This window comes from Siphateles boraxobius, unplaced genomic scaffold, assembly GCF_051911475.1.
Source record: "Siphateles boraxobius isolate OS27281-9 unplaced genomic scaffold, OSU_SipBor_1 46, whole genome shotgun sequence".
NCBI lineage: Eukaryota > Metazoa > Chordata > Actinopteri > Cypriniformes > Leuciscidae > Siphateles > Siphateles boraxobius.
Genome location: NW_027509097.1, coordinates 7,564,206 through 7,585,393, shown reverse-complemented (window position 1 = coordinate 7,585,393; position 21,188 = coordinate 7,564,206). Strand labels below are relative to the sequence as shown.

The 21,188-nt window shown below is 41.7% G+C and overlaps 1 protein-coding gene across 4 annotated transcripts in view; it reads left to right on the top strand.

Moving 5' to 3' along the window:
- ankfn1a (ankyrin repeat and fibronectin type III domain containing 1a) overlaps nt 1-21,188 on the top strand; it is a 99,871-nt gene that overhangs the window by 38,183 nt on the left and 40,500 nt on the right. For all 4 annotated transcript variants that reach the window (XM_077200512.1, XM_077200514.1, XM_077200513.1 and 1 more), the window contains one exon: nt 6,971-7,008. In XM_077200512.1, the coding sequence (XP_077056627.1) occupies nt 6,971-7,008 (38 nt within the window). The remainder of the gene's footprint in view (nt 1-6,970; nt 7,009-21,188) is intronic.

Genomic DNA, 21,188 nt, shown 5'->3' with positions numbered 1-21,188 from the left:
CACGCGCGTCTTTTCGGAGGCGATGTGTCTGTTAGTAAGCGTGACCGCTCGTGAGCGGGCACGTAACTTACATTCTTAACCTGACATGTATGAGGCTGTTCTGGCCGTGTGACAGAGCGGGCAGAAAATAAGAGTTGTGGGCACATTTCCTACATCTAGCACTCGAGCGGCATTTGCCAGCTTTATGAGGGTGGGCTCTGCGGGAGACACGGGGGGTATCGTGTTTGTGTGTAAGGGTGAACACCGAGATGTGGGCACCTTTTCTACACTCAAGATACCAACGGCGTGAGCCGGATAACCAGACATTATACTCACTTGAGATTTATCTGGGTCGCCCCGAGAACGGCGGATGTGTGCAGGCGAGCGGGTTGCATTACCGGCTCGTTGGCTGCCAAATACACCGCTGCAGTAGCCTTATCTAAGGGGTCTGACAGGGCGAGACATTTCGACGGCGGCGCGCAAGCCCGTCCGGGCCATGCAGAGAGCTCGAGAGGGCTCTGTATGACGCGCGAAAGGGGACGCGAGGGCGGGGTAGCTCTCTTGTAGCGTAAAGAGAGCTAGCCGCGTGCTCGTTGGTCGAGCAGAACTGTATAAAAATGTCTGCTCTTACCAAGCATCCAGTACGTCGCGTATGTTGATGCCCGTCCGGGTCATGCAGAGAGCTCGAGAGGGCTCTGCATGACGCGTGAACGGGGACACGAGGGCGGGGTAGCTCTCTTACAACGTAAAGAGAGCTAGCCCCGTGCTCGTTGGTCGAGCAGAACTGTATAAAAATTTCTGCTCTTACCACGCATCCAGTACGTCGCGTCGCGTATGTTGATGCCCGTCCGGGTCATGCAGAGAGCTCGAGAGGGCTCTGCATGACGCGCGCAAGGCGACGCGAGGGCGGGGTAGCTCTCTTGTAACGTAAAGAGAGCTAGCCGCGTGCTCGTTGGTCGAGCAGAACTGGGAACAGTGTTTGTATGAGGGCGCGCGCACTAGTAGTGGGCACGGGACCTACATTTGACACAGATGATGCCCGTCCGGGTCATGCAGAGAGCCCTAGAGGGCTCTGCATGACGCACGAAACGGGGATGCGAGGGCGGGGAAACTCTCTTGTAACGTAAAGAGAGCTAGCCGCGCAGCGCTGTGGTTAAAGACTTCGATTCGAGCCCGCAGGGTCGACATCGGAAGTTCCTCGCAGTACTCGCATCCTCCATCGAGAGGGCGAGGCTGCGTGTTCCTGGCCCAGGCAGAGAGCGCAGATGGGCGGTCTCCAACGCTGAGCGGCTCTACACGAGCCATAGGAAGTGCGAGACATCTTGAAAAAGACGTCTCGCTGCTCTTTTAGAAGTGTAGAACACAGAATACAGAGATAAAAGGATATGTCGCCGGACAGCGTAGCGTTTTTGTCACCTGTAGTGTCACCTGTCCACCAAAGCGTTTTTTCAAGCAGCTGGCGTAAAATTCTAATTGTTGTCAATGGGAGCGCCGCGTTTTTTTAAACGCCATAAGCGTAACGAGGCGCTGAGCGTTTTTTTCACGCTGAAGTGTGAGTGCTCGCCGCTTTTTACAGGTCGCTGAGAGTTGAAGAATGTTGAACTTTGGGTACAACGCAGCGCTCATCACTGTCACTTTTTACACAGCCGTCCAATCACAGTGGAGGAGGGGCGGGACAAATACTCACACTGACCAACTGTCACAACATTTTTCTTGTACAACGACATCAACCAGCAGAGCTAACCGAACAAAATGGATGAAAAATAAATTTTTAGTATGAAACAAATTATCTGCGAAATCAGTTACAAGTAAACTGTGCTGTGGATATTCTGTATCATAGCAACGAATCGTCTCAACTGGAAAAAACGCTGCACTTCCAAAACACTCTCAAGCGCCCACAGCTAGGCGTTTACAGCAGAGCGCCTAGCGTTTTCAGCTGACTAAAAACGCTTTGGTGGACACACGGCCTAAATTCTTTTAACATTGAATAATGCACATTATCAGTACCAGCCTTGACGTTGCAGAAATAGAAATCGTTTCTAAAATACGGTCCCTGTCTATCATCGTGTTTCACTGTCACGGCTGGTTAGGACAAAAACTCTGATTAACATGGAAAACATACCTTTTATCACGTGATGTGGAGGCGTTTGTATCTAGTTAGGATACAGTGCAAGATGAAAAAATGTTTATTAGAGCAGTGCACCTTCAATGTCTGTTCTGCATCAGACAGAAAGACAGCAGCAGTGTATTGTCTTGGTCTCTGTTCATGTTTTAAAGCAATGAAAGCCTTTCCAGGCGCATTTTACTCCCACAGATTGACAGCTGTCGCCCCTGAACTGTTGTATTAGCCCAGAAGGTCCACTGACATTAAAAAAAACAGGCGCAGACAGGAGCAGCCCTGTGTCGCGTTCCCGATAGAGCTTCCTGAGTGTGACATTTCACCAAAATCAACAAGCTGTCGATAGCAATTCTCTCGATTAGAAATCTCAAAGCCGCTAAGCTCAAAGCGCCGGTCCGCTGGCATTTGCTGCTCTCGGACATTTTGCCATGTTCACATTTTCACACAGTTCAAGATTGCTCTGTCATTTTTGCTGGATTTTGTTTGATCTGGTTGTTCAAGTCAAAAACATGGCCTTGCTGAGTATGACTAAAGGCCCTTTATGGCAATCCATGGAAAAAAATATGAGATGAGAGATAAAAAAAAAAGTCAATGCTTTTGCAATTTTGCGCAAAAGTTTTTCGTTCCCCCCAAAAAACTTGGAGGGGACATTGCATTCACTCGCAAATCCTTTGCGTTCCCTCGTAAAAACTTTTGGGTCACACTTCAGATTAGTGTCTCACTATTAACTGACTATTAACTATGACTTTTGACAAAAAAAAACTCCTAATTACTGCTATTAATAGTTAGTAAGGTAGCTTTTAAGTTTAAGTATTGGGAAGGATTAAGGGATGTAGAAAATGGTCATGCAGAATAAGGCATTAATATGTGCTTTATAAGTACTAATAAACCGCCAATATCCTAGTAATGCTAATAAATAACTAGTTATTAGTGAGAATTGGATCCTAAACTAAAGTGTTACCAACTTTTCCCCAGGAATGCTTCAAATTCTAAAAAATGATGAGTGAACACAAAGGTTCTCTGGGGAACGCAAAACATTTGTAAGACATGTATTTCATGTAACTGTAACTTTAACAAATTAATATATTGCACTTCTGTAATAATCGTGAATTCAGATCTAAAATTTGCAATTTCATATTTCACAGTTGTAATTGAGTATTTCTCGCAAATGTGATAAAAAAGTAGTTATTTACAACTATATATGTCACAATTTGACTTTAGGTCTGTGTTATTTCAGCATCCTTAAGATACTAATATATTTTTATTAACATTTTGAATATCGCTTTTATATTTATATTATAGTTTTCAATTTAATTTAAAAGTTTTAGTAATTCTGTCATGACGACTCTCAGAGTGTTTGGCATGGTAATGGATATGACAGTGTTGATATTTTTGGTCTTGGCAGAATAGATACACGACACGCTGCTGTGAGCAAGTAGGACATGCTGCTGCTGTTCAATATAGCGTACATGAAATACCCATTGCAGATTTATACAGGTGGAGCTGGGGAAGGTGGAGGGTTTCTGAAAGCCTGATGCAACTGCTACAGCAAATGCTGACCTGATACAGCAGGAACCAATCGGCTGTGCCCTTCAGAGATGATGTGATTGCAGGCAGATTGGGTTAAGTACCTATCAGCTGGCGTCATCTAGAGTTTCATGTGTTGTTTAAGAGGAAGAGGTTAAACATCTAACCTGCCAGAATGGGTAGTTTGTTATGGAATTGTTGGGGAATTGGATGTCAGTTTGTTTTACACAATAACACTCTTAATGATCGTAGTCATTTAACTCCAGCAGATCTCATCAAGACTATGCGAGCAGAAAATCCACGTTCATGTGGGACACACAGCCCCTCTTGGGTATATTCACGACTCTTCGCGCTATGAGCTTTGTTAGGAAATATGACTTCAGTCACAGACGCTGCTGGGTTTGGAATAGAACATCGTGTACCACACACTGTGGCAAATGTGTCATCCTCAAAATTGATTCAGCTTGTTTTGAACATCACAGTTACGTGAGTCACATCATATACTGTAAGACATGTTCTTTCAGTATGTGGCAATATGTTTTTCTTTACTTTGTTCTGGCAAAGGAGGTTCAAGGCTGCATAGCATTTTGTCGCTTTTAAACTGAAGAGCTGTCTGTACAGTGTAGCAAGTGTATTTTCAATATGGTATAATCATGTTATTTGTTGTGCAGCTATTGATTTAAGGAGTATTTTTAACATCCAGTGGCAAAAGCACTTCATTTCAGGTATTGTTCTCAGCCTCTCCAGGTCTACAGATAATTATTTCATTATTGCTAATTTCTTTTGTTTGGCTATTTAAAGGCTGATTGCCTTGCACTCCTGTTTCTGCTAATTAAGGACTCCTTTTTTGAGAATTAACTTTGAATTAACTTTTAAGAAAGTTGATTTCTTTAAACAAATTTTGCATTTAAAACTGGTGCTACCAAAGTATCAGTGGTGGACTTTTGAAATGAGGAACATGCACCCAAGGTCAAAAAACACTGTAATTTTCTTATAAAATACATAGCACATAACCTAATTTCTCAGAGAGTCTGAAAGCGGTTTGTGTGAATATTCATTCTCTCTAAACCCCTCCTTTCTGAGAGCCTACTCTGCTCTAATTCGTCAGATGGCTTAGTCTGTTGTGATTGGTCTACCCCTTACAACAAGTGTCGGAAATGAAATGTCATTACCGTATTTGAATTTAGGCAAGGCAAGGCAAGGCAAGTTTATTTATATAGCACATTTCATACACAATGGTAATTCAAAGTGCTTTACATAAATAATCAAAAGAAATCAGAATAATTAAAACAGTTTAGAATAAAAGATAAAATACAGAAATAATCAAATGAAATCAGAATAATTAAAACATAAAATAAAATACAGTACAAACAGTCGGACGAACAGTTGCACAGTGCTCATTCAGTAAATGCACAGCTAAACAGATGTGTTTTGAGTCTGGATTTGAATGTGACTACTGTAGGAGCACATCTGATCTCTTCTGGAAGCTGGTTCCAGCTGCGGCTGGCATAGTAGCTAAAAGCAGACTCGCCATGCTTAGAGTGAACCCTTGGTATTTCTAGCCGATGTGATCCTAATGATCTGAGTGATCACTTTAAGCTCTGGATCTTCTTCAGCGCTTGATACACAGTTATGCGAACAGTAACTATGGCGTTGGTCTTACCGTATCAATTCCAGCGCGAGTCCTCATCCTTTTGAAATGCATGCAAAGTGGATTCGCAGTGCAGAAATCAGCATTTTCTTAACATGTCGACAACGCAAGCCAGACTTCCAGCTACAACTAGTGTTTGAGGGCGGGTCAAAGTAGACATTGTTAGTGGGCAACCAATCAAGATAATACGCAGGCATTGTGCAAACTTGTTACATTTTTATGTAGTTATGTAACAGGAAGTGAGACTGGAATTACTGACTACTCGTTTCGACAGTTCAGAATCTATTCTTTCTTTTAGGAGATAACTTTTTGTTGTGAAAGGTAATACTGTATTAGGGGCACTAACAGGGGCATTTATATATTGCTCCAAAAATAATACAGTACAAAATCAGTAATGCAGTAAAAGTAGACTTTTTTTGTCACTTTTATATGCCATTTTCAGCTACTATTATTAATAGCCAGCCTCTTCACCATTTTTCACACTAATAGTCAACAAATCCACAGGTGTCATGATGGTTACAGTTTCAATCCAGCCTAAAACGGCTCTCTCACAAACATTGCATATTTCAGCAATTTCGAGATTCAGACGTGCATTGTTATTAGTCCATTCATTCCCATCTGTTTTATGAATTTATGCAGATTTGTGGATTTTTACCAGACAACATGAATTTCATAATGTTCTAATCTTTCTTTATATTATAAGCTCTTTATAGAAACCTGACAACAAAAGAATCACATTTTGTCTCGTAAACAGCTTTTATCTGCTGTTGGACTTGGAAAGCAAAATAAACTGTTTATACATTATTCCATTATTCTGTATTCTAGTTCTCATATTTCATAATATTTTTGGTTTGTTTTTATTGTTGTATTGGTGATTATTTGTACATCTAAATTTTTTGCCTCCATTGTCTCCTCTGAAGAAACACCCCTGCTGTGTTTATTGTTACATAAAATACCAAAGGCTTATGAAGAACATAAAGTACTGTACGCTGCAACAGGTCAAGCACGATTGTACAAATACAATTTGCTTTCTTTACCTATAATAATACTTAAGATACACTTTTCTTCGGCTGAGTTTCATGTATTGGTAGCTGATGTGGCCAGTGCATGGCATTTGATGTCAGATGAAAGAATATGCATATTTACAGAATAGGTAATTTTCAAAACAAATTCTCGAAAGTTGCTATGACAACAGTGAGGTTGCCATTCCCAACCGTGAGGACAGTTTCTGGTAACAGAAATGCTTTGGTGTCTGCATTGATTACACTGTAATTAGAAAATTTAATATTTCTATTTGGCATTGCGTTAGTATAGAGTGTTAATATCATTAACTCACCTTACGTAAGCAACGAAGGGCCACATTTATACATCTGTTTTACGCATTGGTTTGTCTTCTGTGGAATTCTAGAGCAGTAACTCAGGCACTTTATTTTCATGCATTTTTGTCGTGTTGCATTTATTTGACTTACGGGTAATACAATACTTATACAATCTAAAAGTTTGTAATTGCGTTACATCTGATTTATTTTCTAAGGAAAAGCCTAAAAAAGACATTCCCAATTTTTTGAAAAGGTTTGAAATGTTTGACTTTTCAAATAGTATGCTTAATAGTGTATAATTAATCTTATTATCCAGATTAATGTTAATATAAATAATGTTCAAAATTCTACTTTTTTGTTTATTTCATTTTGCAGAGTCTTGGAGCCACTGGCAGATACGAAACCCATAAAAAGTAAGTGGTTTATTTTAAATACTTTACCTTCTAAAACTCCATGCAATTGCCAGAAATGAAAAGGAAAAAGATGAAGACAATGAACAGATGTTGAACTAATTATGGTGCTATCAAATGTTATATTGTTAACAAACCCAGATATATGATGATTTTTCAGTGTATAGTGTAACTACATATGCCTAATGAGCTTGGTATTAACTCTTTATTATTATTAAATAGTATTATTATTATTATTATTTTTTGCAAGGCAATAAAAACTCTGTATTTCTGGTTTGTGCGGGTACCCACTTCAGAACGTCCTGGTTGCGTATGCAACCCACCGTTCCCTGAAGGAGGGAACGGAGGACATAGTCGACGTCGACTGAATGGGGATCGCGTCAGAAAGCCTATCATCTTCGAGTTCTATTGAACGAGCCAATGTAATTGGCCTGCGTGATTCGCATCACACACTCCGCCCCCGCGGCGCGGGTATAAATACGGAAGTGGATGCACGCACTAGTTGCTTTTCCGCTGTGGAGCCGAGCGTAACCCGGAGTCAGCGGTGGTCCAGCGGTAGTGGCAAGGGGACTACGTCCTCCGTTCCCTCCTTCAACGAACGGTGGGTTGCATATGCAACCAGGACGTTCCCTTTCAGTCGATAACGTCGGACGTAGTTGATGTCGACTGAATGGGGATAACCTTTGAAAACGCCACTAAAGCTGCCACCTTCCAGTGCCTAGACAAAAGCCTCCTGATGCCCCCGCAATTAAGGCGGGGAAGGACAGGGCTTAGGCCAGGGAAGTCACTGCTGTTCCTACAGGACCACTGGGAAAGCGTTACCGTACATTGGAAGGAAGGGACGCTGCAGAAGCACATTCTACCCAAAGGGAGGTAAATGTGGAAAATACACATATGAACTGGGCGGATGACCGGGCAGTATAACATATGGAATAACACTGGGGTGGCTCCAGCCTAAGACGGGGGGAGACTCACCGGACAGTGACGGCAAAGAGACTCTGCCGAGGGAAGACACGGGCTCGCCGTAGGGAGCCATATCGTAGAAGAATACACATATGGGGTCGCCGTAGGGACTGCAACATATGGACCCAGCCTAACACAGGTTCCACACTGCTTACAAGTGGTAGGCCTAACACCAGACTTTCCGCACGTCCGACGTCGGAGGGGTGTGGAGGAACTCAACAGGGTTCAATTTTAAGGGCACTCAACTGGAGTAGAAAGGCGCACGTATCCAGTCCATAGGAGGGGAATGGCGCAGCAAGCCGACACTTGAACCGGGCTCACGGTGAAACTGGCTTCATGAGAAGGGAGCCCACGGGAAGCAGCGGTTCAACTAGGTGTCGTCCAGCCCCCAACTCTAGAATCTGTTTAGCAAAGCATATCGTCAACGCCCAGGCGGAGCTCTTTACACTCATCATAGAGGAGCTCAACACCTAAGTGGACATGTTGCATCTCGGAATTTTTATCGAAATGAAAGCAAGCACTTAGTGGCCAACTTTGCTTGGAAACAGCCTTCCCTCTCTGCTGAATTCCTAACAGATATTTGTAGAGCTGGCCTGAGGTCTATGGCTTGCGTTCTGTACACGTCTAACCGCTATAAGTGAACGGACAGAGAAAGCCAGGGCTGGTTCTGCCTCCTCCGGGGCAGCGCTTGCAAGGCTCACCACCTGCTCCTATTACGGGAGAGGTCGGAACCTTGGGCACAATCCGAGCCGGGGTCTCAGCTTGTGAGAGTTAGCCGGCCCAAACTCCAGGCATAATACGTTGACCGAAAGCGAGCAAGTCCCTACCCTCTAGTAGAGACCACGCGAGCAGGAGAACTGATACAACAGAATTTTTAACTCACTGCCTGCAATGGCTCAGGGGTGGTCTCTGCACCAGAGATAAGGCCCAAGAGGATAAAGAGGGACGCAAGGATTTACATTACCTTGCTCCTCAGCAACCTGGCGATCAGGATGTGCTTCTCTATACTTCTGCATCACGTCATTTAAACACCGAGGCAACATCATTTTGAGGGAAGGAAAACAGCCTACTCCAACCCATCTTGCAGGAAAGAGAGCACTGAAGTGATCGAAAGCTTTCAGGATCTCCTCTGGAGAGAAGACGCACTCAACGACTAGGTTCCACTTCTAAAGGCGTAAGCACGCTACCCATTTCTAGGGGGTGCTCGCAGAAGTGATAGTAACTATCACATGTCCCTGTGATAGCCACCTGAACCTCCGCGTTCAGATGTAAGACCGCCCGGAATCTCCAGGGGTAGAATGCGGGTGCCATCGTGCCCCATCCCTGAAAAAGTGTTCAGGGGAAGTCAGGAAGGCTGTCGATGGGATCCAGGTCTAGTTGGGCCAATACAAACGACGGGTACAAAAAGACAGGAGCATTGCTCAACATAACATGTGAAGATCACTGAGCTTCAGGAGCATTTTCTGCTCAGCACTTGAGTGTGATAAGTTCACTGAGCTTCAGGAGCATTTCTGCTCAACACCTGAGTGTGATAAACTCACTGAGCTACAGGAGCATCTCTGCTCAACACTTGAGTGCGAAGAACTTCACTGAGCAACAGGAGCATTTCTGCTGAACACTGAGTGTGAAAGGATTCACTGAGCTTCAGGAGCATTTCTGCTCAACACCTGAGTGTAATGAATTCACTGAGCTAAAGGAGCATTGCTGCTCAACACCTGAGTGCGATAAACTTCACTGAGTTTCAGGAGCGCTTCTGCTCAACATGACGTGTGAAGAATTCACTGACTTGAGCAGGCGCCAGATGACCTGAGTCGCTATCGCTTTTAGGAGGCTCACTGGGTAAACGCATTTCTGCAGGCCCCTGGGGCAGCTGAGAGCCTGTGTCTGTTCAAGGGTAGACCGCTCGGACAACACTGGCAAAGAGACGAAACCGGAGAGGCAACTGGGCGGCTCCGGGAGTGGTCATGACCTAGCTGGACCCCAGGGGATGGAGTCTCCACTCACCCTGGCTCTAACTGTCATGAGGCTCGTCAGCGGCACGACTGAGTAGAGCGGAAATAGTGGAACAAAGCGTCCTCAGAAGCTTCAAACTCCAAGGAGGAGGTGAGGGGTGAGTCGTGACATGCGAGGGAAGCTTAAGCAACGGTCGCAATGTCCAACAACTCAAGGCACATATGCCTGTGTAGTCGAGGGTCGCCCAGGCCCCCTTTAAAACACGCCCTTTATACATGGCCCCTCAGTTGAAGAGGGTTTGTTGAGGGGTGTAAGGCTATACCGGGTCACACCCGCCGGACTGGCCCTCTTGGGACCCAGGAACAGATGAAATTGCTCTGTCTTTGAAGTGTGGGTACCGCTTGCTCCGCTTTTTTTTGGGGGGGGGGGGGAGCCAGCGACGGAACAGACACACACACACAAACAAAGACTCCACCCGGCCCTCACCCGGGGGTAGGGAATGATCGTGCCAGCTCCAAGAGCATCTCATCCATCCCTGGGCGGCCCGCTCCGGAATGCTTTCGCTGTCGCTTGCCACCTGGTTTGGCAGCGCCTCGAGCGGGCTGGGTGTCTCTACTGCGGCCGGCTCCATGATGAGGCCTGGGTGGAGCCTGTTGCGGAGGCCCAGCAGGAGCGGTGGCCGGAGAACGCCCTCGGCGATGAGCAGGCGGAGGAGCTGCCACCGGCGGCGGGTGGAGGCAGCAGCTGGCCTCCGGGGCAGGATGTGCCGGATGACCTCCGTCTGCGCTTGAGCGGCAGAGAACTGTTGGATGCAGTTCTCCACCGCGTCGCCGACCAGCCCAACCTGGGAAATTGGGGAGACCAGGAACCGAACCTTGTCCGCATCCGCCATATCAACCAGACTGAGCCAACGATGGCGCTCCTGGACCACTAAGTTGGACATCGCCAGACCAATCACGCACGCTACGACACTCGTGCCCTGGAGGGCGAGGTCGAATGCAGTGCGGTGCTCACCTGTGAGCGCATGGTCTGGATTACCCTCGTGCATGCCATGGGTGCCCTAGCCTGTCAGACCTGAAGCAACGCCATGGCATGCAAGAGGAAGCGGCTTGCCCACAGGCTTTGTAAGCTCTGCCCGTTGGAACGGACGAAAACTCACAGGCCTTAGGGGGGAGACGAGGATCCCCCCAAAAGGCAGCGGCCGCCGGACACAGGTGCACCTGTGTCGACAGACCGCTCCAATGGAGGGACACCTCGCAACCCTTCACCGTTCCTCCATCAAGGGTAGTGAGGGGGAAAAACTATTCAGGCAGGTTCTGGCAGAGAAAGATGCTCTTCACCACCTGATAAGCTCTCCATGCATTTCGGGAAAGAAAGGCACTGGGGCGGCGAGCTGAGAACCAGCGCGGCCCGCCCCAAGATACCAAACTCCAGATTCCAACCGAGACTGAACGGGACACGGTGGAGGTTCCACTCGAGCCCGGCAGCCCCGGCGGCCCGTTTCAGCATAGCTGACATTTCTGGATCTGGCTTGGGCAACGTTACACTCCCAGAGGGAGATAACACAGCCAAGTCGTCATTTCCAGAGTCCAACTCACCCTCCGATGCTGCTATCAACATCTTATCCTCAGGGGGAACCCCCATTGAAACAGCTGATCAGTCCATTACAGAGGGACCAGTATGCTCAACCATGAATTCCATTGGCTTCGGTGTGATGGAGGAGTGAGGAGCCCACAGGGAACTGTACCAGGCGAGACATCCATCACTATCCTCCGATCACCCATCCCACACGGCACCTTGGGGTGGGGCATGGCAATGGGGACTCGCACTTCGCGGACGAAGGCGAGTCTTGATCTCAACACCGCGACAGTCATATTCCCGCAATGAGAACATGAACCATCCACAAAAGCTGCCTCAGCATGCTGAACATATAAGCACATATGCATACATATTTATATACATATAAACATATAGCCCAAACACGTGATGCAACAATTGTGACCGTCAGAGAGGAAAAGGGAACGATCGCATCCAGAAACGCACAGGTGAAATGACATCTTTAAAAAGACGCAAACGCATGCTCTTTCAGAAAATAGGATCGTCACCAGTGCCGGAGCACACAGGGGAATGACCGTGGCAACACTGAACAGAGAACTGAAACAGTGAAGCACTTTTCCGCCCTCTAACCAGCCGTTAACACACACAAACATTTAGAAATTTGTTGCTGTTAAAACAGCAGTTGAGAGCTCAAAGCTCGCGATCACCGCTGCACTCGCGCTTGTAGAACACCAGCAGTGGGAGAGTCTTCCTGAAGAACACCGACACACTCGCTCGTTGTAAACAACAGCACTCTCAGAGACATCAAACGATCGGCTCTGAAGCGAAAGGCAACTAGTGCGTGCATCCACTTCCATATTTATACCCGTGCCGCGGGGGGTGGAGTGTGTGATGCGAATCACGCACGCCAATTACATTGGCTCGTTCAATAGTACTCGAAGATGATAGGCTCTCTGACGCGATCCCCATTCAGTCGACGTCGACTACGTCCGACGTTATCGACTGAAAGGGAACTAAGATATCAGAAGGTCTTGTCATCTCTCCAGCTTGGAAAAGTTTATAACTGTTATGCTTTGTGCTTCTTATCAATCTGATATCCTTGGTGATTCAAACTGCAATTTTCCATCCAATAAAAATGCACAGAGCAGCTAGTTTCCTAAGCTATAGGTTGTCCAATCATTATATGAATCCATGGGGGGTTTGTTAAGAGATCGACACCATCACTCAGAAGCAGCCAATATCTGAGATTATATGCGCTATTAATAGATAACATACATAATTTGCTGTTTTGGTCATATGCTTAGATGGACTTTTATAAAGGTTTGCTTTGTGACATCTCAACTTGACTTAACTATCTGCAACATTTAATGTTTGATAATGTATTTATTCATTCAGTTATCTGTTGCAGTTCATTTATGAGCAAAAACAGCGCACAAGTGTTCATAGGTTAACAAAATGAATGGTACCATATTATGATACCAAGGTCTCGACCTTCAATACATTTTTTGCAGTGAATTCTGTATATAATAGCCAGAAATTGCCCTGAATTGTACTGCACTCTGTGTTAATGGACAGTGTGTAATAGCTTTGGAAGGTGTTTGTCATTCCTTTGATGCAGTTCTATTTTTTAACAGTCAAGCATTGTATTCAGCTCAACACAACAATAAATTTCTACAACCAGAAGAGCCTCTTATGAGGTTTTTAAGCCACTAACCTGTCAGTTTGTTTGGGTAAAAGTGTGTTTTCATGCACACGTCTAATAGGTGCAGTGGGAAACTGTTCTGAATGCTTCCCTCTTGGTGAGAAACCGTGCTGCCTGCAGTCTGAATCAGTGGAGCCCATGCTATCCATTAAGAAATATGGCACTAGTAGTGTTGCCATGGAGATCAACTCAATTGAAGCTGCGTTTAAGCCTCAGGAAGACATAATCGAGTGCTTTGGCTTTCATTCCAGAGATACGCACTGCAACAGTGTGGTGGTGGTGGTGGTGGTGATATGTTTTTTTTGTCAAAAATTTAATAATTTAAATGATTTAAACTTTATTATAAAGATAGTTTGTTATCTGATGTTGCAATATTCCATCATGTGCATGGCAGCTGTTGTAGTAGTGTAAAAAGTGGTAGTTTAGCAGAATGTTGGAGCTGCTATCTTCCATAAAATGAATGTGAATAGGGACTACAGCCTGCCAAGCTCCAAAATGCTCCATAAAAGCCTCATAAAGTAGTCCATGCAACTTATGCAATATATTTAGACTTCTGAAGCCACAGACTGAAAAGTCATTATTCACTGGAAATCTTGCTTGACAGCTGTGGTCACCATTCACCTACATTGCATGGAGAAGAGGAAGAGCAGCTTGAACTCTCCTTGTGTTCCATGGAGAAAAGAAAGTCATACTGGTTTTTCCAAAAAGACATCAGAGCGAGTAAATACTGACAGAATTTAAAGTCTCCATGAATATTGCAGCATTTATCATAAATGATTAACCGTGCACATCATTATTTTTCTTCAAAAATTCACTCTTAAAATTCTCCAACCAACTTGCAACAACATATCTTTTCTTCTCTTCTCTTCTCTTCGGCGTGAGGGTGGGAAACCCTGTCACTCACAAGATCGCACAAATAGCAAATGGCAACGCACTGAATAAATAATTTCTCGACTTACAAAATCAACAGGGAAGAAAATACTATGGCAACTTCTGCGTTATGTCAACTTTAATACCAATCTCGAACTGAGCTTAAAGTCTGTCATTATTTAGAACTTTATTTTGACCAAACATGAGAAAAAAATCAACTCGATGTTTAGAATGCTTAGCGTCATGGGCAGCGCTCCAACATATAGCGCAACTGTGCATCTGATGAGCCGAGTTCGATTTCTGTCTCGAAGTCCTTTGCTGGTCCCGTTTCCCCTCTCTCTGCCCTTGCTTTCCTATCTGAACTGTCCAATCGAAGAAAGGCATAAAAGGCCAAAGGTATAACTTAAAAAAAGAACAGCAGATGGCTTCACAGACAAAAATAGTTTGAACGTCACTATCGTCTATTGGTTTCCTATGAACAATGATAACATCAGGACCAGTTGTCAGCTGCTTGATTTATGCTCGGTCAGTCGAGACACTCTCTGGCTCAGTTCTCACTGATTGATGGACCCCGCTCGTGACAAAGGAGACTTTAAAGTGACACTGTATTGCTTTTGATGTCTGAAATTTTGTGCCACAAAAAAAAGGAGTCCAGATTTTTCTCAGGATAAGTTGTACTTTCAACTAACACAAAATGCTCTGGATTATAGTTTCGGTATATATGCAGAATGAGGTTGACTCACACTAGTCTGGGACACAGAAATCCATGTTGCCCACACAGAGGTAACACTCGAGTTTAAGGAGGGTTATGTAAAGATCTCTATAATGTTTATATAAGCTTTATATGACACTTGACTTTATTCTGCTAAAGGATTGAGTCCTTAATCGTGTGCCAATAGTTTAGTTTAACAAATTCAGTTGCAAAAAAAAGAAAAAAAAATCACTTAACAAAAATCACAGTTGCAGTTTGATAAAATAAAGTTTTAGCAAATTGTGTTGCTTGTCAACTAGTGCCTAATTAGTGAGTGGCTTTGATTTGAAGTTACTTAAAGGGATAGTTTAAAGTACTCAAGCATTCAAGCTAAACATTTGATTCATATTACATTCATTGCAATTGAGCGTCATTTGTTTATAAAATCTCACAACCATTTCTGATTCTTCACTCCTGGAGTTCCTGGAGCATGATTTTGGCTCTGTCTAGTATCCACTTCCCACCTTTTCTGTTCATTGCAGTAGCTGTTTCAAAACTAATCACCATCCTACATATGGTATGCTCTTGGCCTAAGGAATCGGCGAATGTTATCATGGATTTGACTGGCAGTAAACTGAGTATTATTTTTAGTTTTTGAACAAAATGCTAATAGAAACCAAGCCTCCAAGCCCATGCCCCCGGTGAGATGTGTCTCACAGAGCTGTTGTCGTGGCCTTTGTTTTGCCTGCCATGCAAATGGAACACTTAGCCTTGAGCTGCGGATAGGAGCTGCACACAAAAGCCTGCTGAGAAGAGAATGCTTGCTCTTTCACGCCGTCGTGACTTGGTTTACTGTCTTCTGATTGGCTGTGTGCTCGCCCATCTCACAGCCCCCCCTTCAGTAGGTTTCTTCTTGTCTTTCCATGAGTCAAGAAATACCTGGAAGCAGCTGTAATGCGAGATGACTAGATCAGGTTGGAGATGACATGAGTTTAGAAGTGGTTTTGTGATAACTACAACTTCACGTGAAATACCATAATTGCTCATCAAGATGTTTCTGCTTCAAGCAATAGAAACAGAGAAAAAAAGGTGTCTTTTTATCTCCATTTGATATCCTCCATCTATATCAATGGTTCTACCTGTTTTCACACCCTCCTTTTGTATTTTTAGTCATCCTACACCTGTGCTTATATACTATTACTAGCTGTCCTGGTTTCCTCATTGTTTCTTTCTTGTATTACTTTTAACTTCCTCTTGACTTTAGAAATAAACTAAGCCTTTTTTTAATGCAGCCACTACATGTTGACAGAGTTATTTGTCTTGCTTTTGTAAATTTGTTTCTTTTTCCCAATGCTGCCAAACATGAGAAATTGAGTTTATAAAGCATAATGTTGCAAGGAGGAATTCCTGGAAGCCACAGGATGCAATAGCACTGCACAAAAGTACTGTAGCAGTAAACATTGAAGAAATACTAATTAATTCATTTATTTATTTCTTATCAGAGATCGCCATGGGCTGAGTTGGTCAACAATGATGCTGTATTGTTTTTTCCTAATACCCTTTCAAGGATTTTTACTGATAGGAACCGTTGACATGGACGTCTCGCTGTACCATTAATGTCAGTTCTTATTAAGCTTGCGCCCCCTGATTGCCCGCATGCAAAACGATGAGAGCTTTGCTTTTAGGCTGCAGCTATGGAAACATGTAGCTTTGTTCTTCCTTCATGGAAAATGTTCTGTAAAATTTTTGCCATTATATTTGAACTGTTTTGACGCAGTTCCCTCTTAAAGAGGCTGACTCCTTATCCATGGTGCTCTATATCAGGTGTAATTTCAGCATGTATACTTGAGTATTGCATGTGAAACAGTTTTATTTTTTAAAAGCCTGTGTTGAGGGTTGGTATAGTTTAGCTGCATGTGTCTGAAATTGCTATTTGCTTTACAGGTATTTGCGGTGGTATGTGTGTGTGTGTGTGTGTGTGTGTGTGTGTGTGTGTGTGTGTGTGTGTGTGTAAAGCAGATTATGTTATATTATATTATATTATTATACACTGAAAAAAGAAGTGTAGGATTCGCTTCAAAACAATTTTCACTCTAAAATTGCTAGTAAATGTCAAATGTTTACAAAAAACGGCAAGTAAAACATTGAATTAAACGTGAAATTTTGAAGTAGAAAGACTGAAATAGTGTTTTCTTGTAAAACATACTCCAATAATCTTTGTTTTATTTACAGCTTCCGGAAATTAGTTGCAGTATATAATACTGTTTTATACCCAAAATGATTTGTTGTATAATTGAGTCATTCATAAAATAAAAAAGTAAACAAAAATATTTATAGTTTCAAAGAAAAATTGACATAAAAAAAGAGAGATCATATATTTACAAAAAGAGTACATATATTTATGTCAGTGTTAAAATTTGGTTATTAATTTGTTAATTTCTTCATATACTACACATGTGGCATTTGATGTATCGGTAATAGTGAATGATTGAGAAATTTTAGACACAGCATTTAATTTATATTTCAATTTATTTATTATCTGAAAATGAGCATGAAATATTAACATTGTTCATTAGGCACTTGGGAACTTTTTGTTTGGTTTCCGATTAGCACAACCTAATAAAAGAATCAGTTGTTTTTGAGAGACAGGTTGAGGAGCCCAGTAAATTGTAGCATCTGTGGCCGCACGTCACACTTTTTATGTTAGACAATGATCAATTGAAGCTGACTTTCATGTTGGCATACGGCTGATTCTATGATTGCCGGTACATTTGATGTAGGCTAGTCATTATTTTTTTCTGCTTTTTTCAAATGGTTATATATTTTTTTATTATTTTAATAATTTGTTACTCATTATCACGGATCATGGTCTGACAATCATTAGTCAGTGTATTATTTTATCATGTATCATTGTGTAATCAAAATATTTTATTTAACTTTTCTTTTGGTAATATTTCATTTATTTTATTTCTAAAAGCACTAAATAGTTATACTAATTTGTGTCCATAAATTTTGTGTCAATTCTGTTACCATACTATACTTTGCCTTTAAATTGGTGGAATAATCTCCCACAACTATGTAAGATGCAGGAAATGATGCCACTTTCCCTCACTGATAAGATCCGAAGCACTGAAAGGTTTGTGTGGTCTCTCTGAGAAAATATTTTATATTAAAATATTTATTTTGTAAATCGTCTAAATTGTTACCACAATATCAAAAGAAAAACATAAGGTATCACTGATCACACAGTGGGTTGTTTAACAGTGTTTTATTCATGATTTCATTTGTGTTCTTAGCATTTATGCTAGCAAGTTTTTGGCTAAAAAGTTTAAAATTGTCAATTCTGTTACCAAGGTAGAATAATAATTTTGACAGTATGTAATAGAATGGACAGTAACAGAGCTGACGAACAATACTATAAGGATATATATTTTTCTTCGTTAAAAGTTTGAGTTTGCCAACTGAATTATTCAAATTTAATGTTTTTAATAAGATACTGTGAAGAATTTCTGTTAGTTCTGTTTTCTTTAACTTTATGAAAATGTATCTCCAGTTGTAGAATCACTTTAGAGAACACAGCCCTAAATCTAAGTCAAGTTGCAGCCATTCACCTTTTTTCTATCACCTATTTATTTATTCTTTGTCTGTACTAAATATCTCTTTGAGTTCTCTTTCTCTTCTTAGAATTAACACACGACTTCATCTATGTGGTTACACTGTTTTGTCTGTCACTTAGCTTTCGGTCCATGTGGTCATGAATCATCCCCTCTTCTTTCCTCAAACTTAACTTTATCTCCAGCTGGAATGGTTAGGTAACAACATCCCCGCAGCAAGGGGATTCGTCACCAGCGTACTTCTACAACTATGGCCATTAGCACTTATGTATTCAGTGACTATTTTGCATGAGAAACAAATGGTCTGAGCTATTCTCTGAAAAATTTAAGCATTCACTAATATGCAAGTAGGTGGAGAGATAATTAGTCATATTAGTATAATATTCCTTTTTCCCATGGGGCCTATTTCACACCATGTCACGACTGTAGACGTAGAGTAGAATTACAATGAATCTACACATCCTCTCACAGTAAAACTTGTTTTTTCAAATGGTCATCTTTAAAAGCTAATATTACTTCTAAAACACTTCGAAAAAACCTCCGCCAGTTAATGGAACTGTAATTTTCCATTGGCCATAGGGACAATAAAAATCAGGACATGCTTTTGTGCACTAGGGCACTAAACACACAGTCAAGCATTCCAGCTATTAAGTCAGTATTAATGGATTAAAAGCATTACATGCAGTGATTGAGCACTCATTCTCAATATTGCTTTAAAACCTAAGGGTCTTCACAAATACATAGACAAACAAATTTTTTCCCCGTTCTGACCATAATTATAACAACATCATCGACAACAAGGGGAAATTACATCTTCTAGTTTGAATGCTCCAGTTAAGTTGAGCATTATGCATTTTTCCCTCTGGGCGCATCTCATATTGAAGACTTCGACTAGCCACAACTAAGTTTTCATCAGATTTGTGATTCATGTTTATTGGCTCTGTTCCAAAACCCATTGAACTGCCTCATTGCTGCCTACATAGGAACTTAAGGAACCTCATAAGTGGCTGATTTGGAACATTCTACCTGTTGGTATTTTTAGTAAATATATGCTATAATTATATAAGAGATAATTAAAATGGCAACACTTTACAATAAGGTTTCATTAGTTAACTTAACATAACCTAAGAATGAACAATACTTCTACAGCATTTATTAATCATATTTAATGTTCATTTCATTATTAAAATCAAATGTTCTATTTTGTAATGCACTATCAACTGACATGAACAAACAATTAACAGCTGGATTATAACATTAACAAAGATTAATAAATACTGTAACAAATGTATTGCTCATTGTTACTTCATGTTACTTAATACATTAACTAATGTTAACAAATGAGACCTTATTGTAAAGTGTTAATAATAAAATTAATATTTGTATAATTTTGATATTAAACAATATGAAAGAACACAACCCTAAATCTCCAAGCTAAATACCGTTACCGTCATGTTTCAGCCATTTTCAATTCACCTTTTTCCATCACCTTTTTATTCATGCTTTTTCCGAAATGAATAGTAAAAGTGTATTTATAACTGTTAATAGTAATATATAACTGGCTGTTATAATTATATTGTTAATAACTGTAATATTAAGGCAAGGCAAGGCAAATAGAGCACATTACATACACTATGATAATTCAAAGTGCTTTACGGAAAGGAATTAAAATAATCACAAAAGAAAAGCAAGGAAAATTCAAACAGTTATAAAAGAAATTAATATAGATATATGGTACAGTTATAAAATGAATTAAAAGAGTAAAAAGATGATACATAGATAAACTTCTCATTTAGCAAAACATCGGTGTATCATATTTTAAACAACTCCCAGTTTTACTCTGAGATTTTCCCATGGTGATTACACTGTGTCTGTGGAGTTCTTTCGGCGCGCCTAAGAAATCTATTGGACATCTCCGATGGATCCGATTTTCCCGTAAAATCAGACAGGAGGAGCTCTAGGACTGACTCAAGGGGTAACCTCGGGTTACATTTGTTCGGAAGCTCTAGGAATGGAATCAGTCCGGTCCGCACCCCGCAGAACCTCGAGTTTAATCACGTCAAACTCACTACTCCACCACAGACCCTGGTCATCAGCATGGTTTCATCTCTCTTACCCAATTCTCAGTGCCATTTGAGTTCAGTTTAGAATAAACTAAAGGAGGATGCAAAATAAAATACAGTGTAATCAGTCGGATGTACAGTGGCACAGTACTCATTCAGTAAATACACAGCTAAACAGATGTGTTTTGAGTTTGATTTGAATGTGACTACTGTAGGAGCACATCTGATCTCTTCTGGAAGCTGGTTCCAGCTGCGGCTGGCATAGTAGCTAAAAGCGGACTCACCATGCTTAGAGTGAACCCTTTGTATTTCTGGCTGATGTGATCCTGAATGATATGAGTGATCTGTTAGGTTTATATTTAGTGAGCATATCTGCAATGTATTAAGGTCCTAGGCCATTGAGTGATTTATATACCAGTAATACTACTTTAAATGCAATCCTAAATGTAACTGAAAGCCAATGTAAAGACCTGAATTATAGTTTAATTATAATTAATTATATTAAATATAATATTAATAATTTATATTTGTATCTCATTTATGTTTTTTTAATATTTCTAGGATTATTTCTACGATTTTATAATACATTTATATGCAGTCTAGCTAGTCGGCTTGGTTTGGATGTGGGGGTCTATGACCTGTGGATCCATCTTTTTTTCCAAGAATATGATGAAAAACTCAGTGATGGCTAGTTGAGCTCAATAACAAATGCACCCAGAGGGGCAGAAACATAATCTTAATAATTATGCTACCTACCTTTTGGAACAGCC